Genomic DNA, 3,278 nt, shown 5'->3' with positions numbered 1-3,278 from the left:
AAAGAATAAGAGAAATTAAAATCGTTTATTGTTTAAAAATATGAATTTATTTGTTTATTGGGCTATTTTTGTATGGATGAAATGGAAATGTTATTTGATTCGAGATAATATAAACAATATTGTTTCATTCCTATATAATTTGACAAATAGAAGTAGAATATTTAAATATATTTTGTATAAAACAAATTTTTATTAAAAATTATTGATTGTAAAAGAGATCACTTCAAAAATTAACATTTTAAAAAGTTTTCAAAGACAATTAAGTTCTTATACATTTTCAATCTTTTGGGAAAAATCTTTCTTTTCAAAAAATCTAGTTTGGCAAAAAAAAAATTGTAATGAAAAAACAAATTTTTTATAAAAAAAATTGTTTTTGTTTTTTAATGTGAAAATCATGAATACAAAATCTAATTTTGTCTAAAAACACTTATTTATGAAAAATTTTAGAAAAATAAATTTGAAAAATTACATCTAAAATTAGGAATTTACTTGTTTATTGGATTATTTTGGAATAAATGTAATAAGAATGTAATGAATGATTTTGTTCCATTCCAATATAGACCATTTCAAAAATAGTAGAATATTAAAAAAAAGTTTTGGAGTGAAACATTTCTTAAAAAACCTATAAAAAAATCCATTTTAAACAAATTGTATTAAGAAAAATAAAATGATACTTTATTTTTTTACACAAATACATATACATATTAAAGTTATTTAATAAAAAACTATAAAGAATAATTTTAACAATAGACAAATATCTTATCATATATAAAGATAAACTCCTTACATATCTTCTACACTATACTTATAGGCTTCTTCCTGTCGTGCTCGTCTCTCATTCTGTACCGCAAAGTATTTCTTTTCGAAACCATTCGAACGATCTACACCATCCCAACGATAACCGGGACGAATGCCGAAACGATTTTCGGGAAAAGAGCCCTCATAGCGGGGAATTTGTGGTTTACCCGATTGTTTTTCTTTCTCCTTACGTTTTTGTCGCATATACTGTAGCATGGGATCCTCGGCTCTTTCCTGTTCTTTAAGATGTCGCTCGAGATCTTCATCGTTTTCGTAGCGAGCCAAAGGTTTACTGCTTTCATGTTCCTGCTCGAGCATGCGATTTTTGTGATCTTCGATTTGTTTGAGACCCTTGCCCCAACGATCGTAGAGTAGTTTTTTCTTTTCTTCGTGCTCCTCTTTGCGTCTACGTTCTTCGGGATCTTCTTCGCCAGCTTCTCTTGCTCGCCGTCCTTTACGACCGGTAGAACGCACCTGTACCTCGGCATTACGACCGGATACATCTGAAGACATTTTCTCGAAAAGTATATCTTCTTGTCTACGTCTTTCCAAGGTTTCCTTTTGTAGGGAGTGTGCATCTTGTAAACCGGCCTTTTTACCCTCTAAGGTACGGCCAGGTTTTGGTTTATGGGTGGGTGGTGGTGATAGACTTTTCTCTGGTTCTTGCTTTTCCCATCTAGAGCGCCGTTGTGGGGGCGGAGGCGGCGATAAGCTGGTCGAGAGTTTTTCTCTTTTTATGCGTGATGGCGGTGAAGTTTCTCTTCTTCTGCGGGGTGGTGATTGATCTGGTGAACGTTTTTTTGGAGGTGATTGATCAGAATTTCTTCTTCTGCGTGGCGGCGACTGATCAGGTGTTCGTCGACTTTTTCTGGGAGGTGATTGATCAGGGCTATTACCTTTTCTTGGTGGTGATTGGTCAGAGTCTCTTCTACGACGTGGGGGAGATTGATCGGTTGACTTTCTTCTTCGGCGAGGTGGTGATTGATCTGGTGAACGTTTTCTTTCATTTCTAGCTGGACTTTTGCCTCTTCTAGGAGGCGATTGATCAGAATTTCTTCTACGGCGTGGTGGCGATTGATCTGGTGAACGTTTTCTTTCATTTCTAGCTGGACTTTTGCCTCTTCTAGGAGGCGATTGATCAGAATCTCTTCCATGGCCAGGTGGCGATAGAATATAAGATCTTTTTTCATATCTTGCTGGACTTCTGCCTCTTCTGGGTGGTGATTGATCGGAACCTCTTCTGCGTCGAGGTGGAGAATTGTCCACGGAACGTTTTCTTTCTCTTCTTGGAGGTGATTGGTCGGGCGATCTCTTTCTTTCATTTCTTGTCGGACTTTTGTGTTTTCTTGGCGGTGATTGATCAGAATTTCTTTTACGTCTTGGAGGTGAATTATCGTCTGAACATTTTCTATTTCTTCTGGGAGGAGATTGATCGGAAGATCTTTTCCTTTTATTTCTAGCAGGACTTTTTCCTCTTCTTGGCGGTGATTGATCAGAATTTCTTCTACGTCGAGGTGGTGATGTATCCTGACGTCTAGCAGGAGACAGTTCTCCTTTTCTGTAGTTTGGTGACAGAGGTTCCTTTTTGATTTTATGTCTAACATCTGGAGATTCCTCATTTCTCCTACGTCTGGAAGGTGACTTTTCTTTTTTAGATTTTCTTGACGGTGAATCAGAATTTCGCTGCCTTCGTTCGGGACTTGATGAAGATGATCTACGTTTTCTTTCTTTTCTTCTAGGTGGAGAGTTATCAGGAGAACGTATAGGCTTTTTCTTGCCTACAGTAAATTCCTGCTTGATTTTCATATCGCCCGCCTTGCGGCCCCATAAATCTGATTCATTTTGCCGACTGTCAGCTCTATCATCCTCCGGCTCATCTTTTACAATACTTTTCCATTTTGGCACTTTACTATCGCGTGGATTTTCTTCTATATATTCACCCACTATCTGAGGAGCATCATCACCGGTCAGCAGCAATTCTTCATCAATTTCTGGTCCATTATCTAAATGATTTATATCATCGTCTATAATTTTAACTTTTACAGCAGATGTTGAAGATTTTTTGTGTTTCTTGTCTTTTTTCTTTTTCTTAACTTTATCGCCTGACAAATACTTTTTAAGGTATTCTTTTTGATCAATTTTCGTAGCAGAATGTGAAGACATTTATATTTTATTTAAAAAAATATCACAATGAAAAAATTTCTGAACAAAAACGTTTGTTTTGTTGAAAAATAGAAAAAAAAACACACGCTCTCTCACCGCCGACAAATATTAACGGCGGCGGCGAATGACACTAAATATGACGGCGGCGGCTTAAAATCGACTGTAAGCCGGCTAAGTTTTCAACTACGTTTAGTTTTAAAATTTTCAACGATTTTAAATAAAAACGGAATCTGAGAGATCAGAAAGTGGGATTTTGGAAGCAAATATATTGTTTATAACAACAAAACAGAGCAAGCTCAAAAGTTGTGTGAGAAATT

The 3,278-nt window shown here is 36.1% G+C and overlaps 1 protein-coding gene across 1 annotated transcript; it reads right to left on the bottom strand.

Annotated features, from left to right (window-relative positions):
* Window positions 1-653: 653 nt before the first annotated feature.
* On the bottom strand, window positions 654-3,058 carry LOC119610696 (BUD13 homolog). Its single transcript, XM_037966024.1, has one exon. It carries the CDS (start codon window positions 2,959-2,961, stop codon window positions 784-786), a length of 2,178 nt encoding a protein of 725 aa, XP_037821952.1. The 5' UTR covers window positions 2,962-3,058; the 3' UTR covers window positions 654-783.
* Between the last annotated feature and the right edge of the window lie 220 nt (window positions 3,059-3,278).

The sequence above is a fragment of the Lucilia sericata genome, unplaced genomic scaffold, assembly GCF_015586225.1.
Source record: "Lucilia sericata isolate MDLA Ls3-8-SP2 unplaced genomic scaffold, ASM1558622v1 Contig001267F_arrow, whole genome shotgun sequence".
Lineage (NCBI taxonomy): Eukaryota > Metazoa > Arthropoda > Insecta > Diptera > Calliphoridae > Lucilia > Lucilia sericata.
The sequence above is the reverse complement of the archived record's forward strand: the minus strand, read 5'-3'. Positions and strand labels throughout refer to the sequence as shown.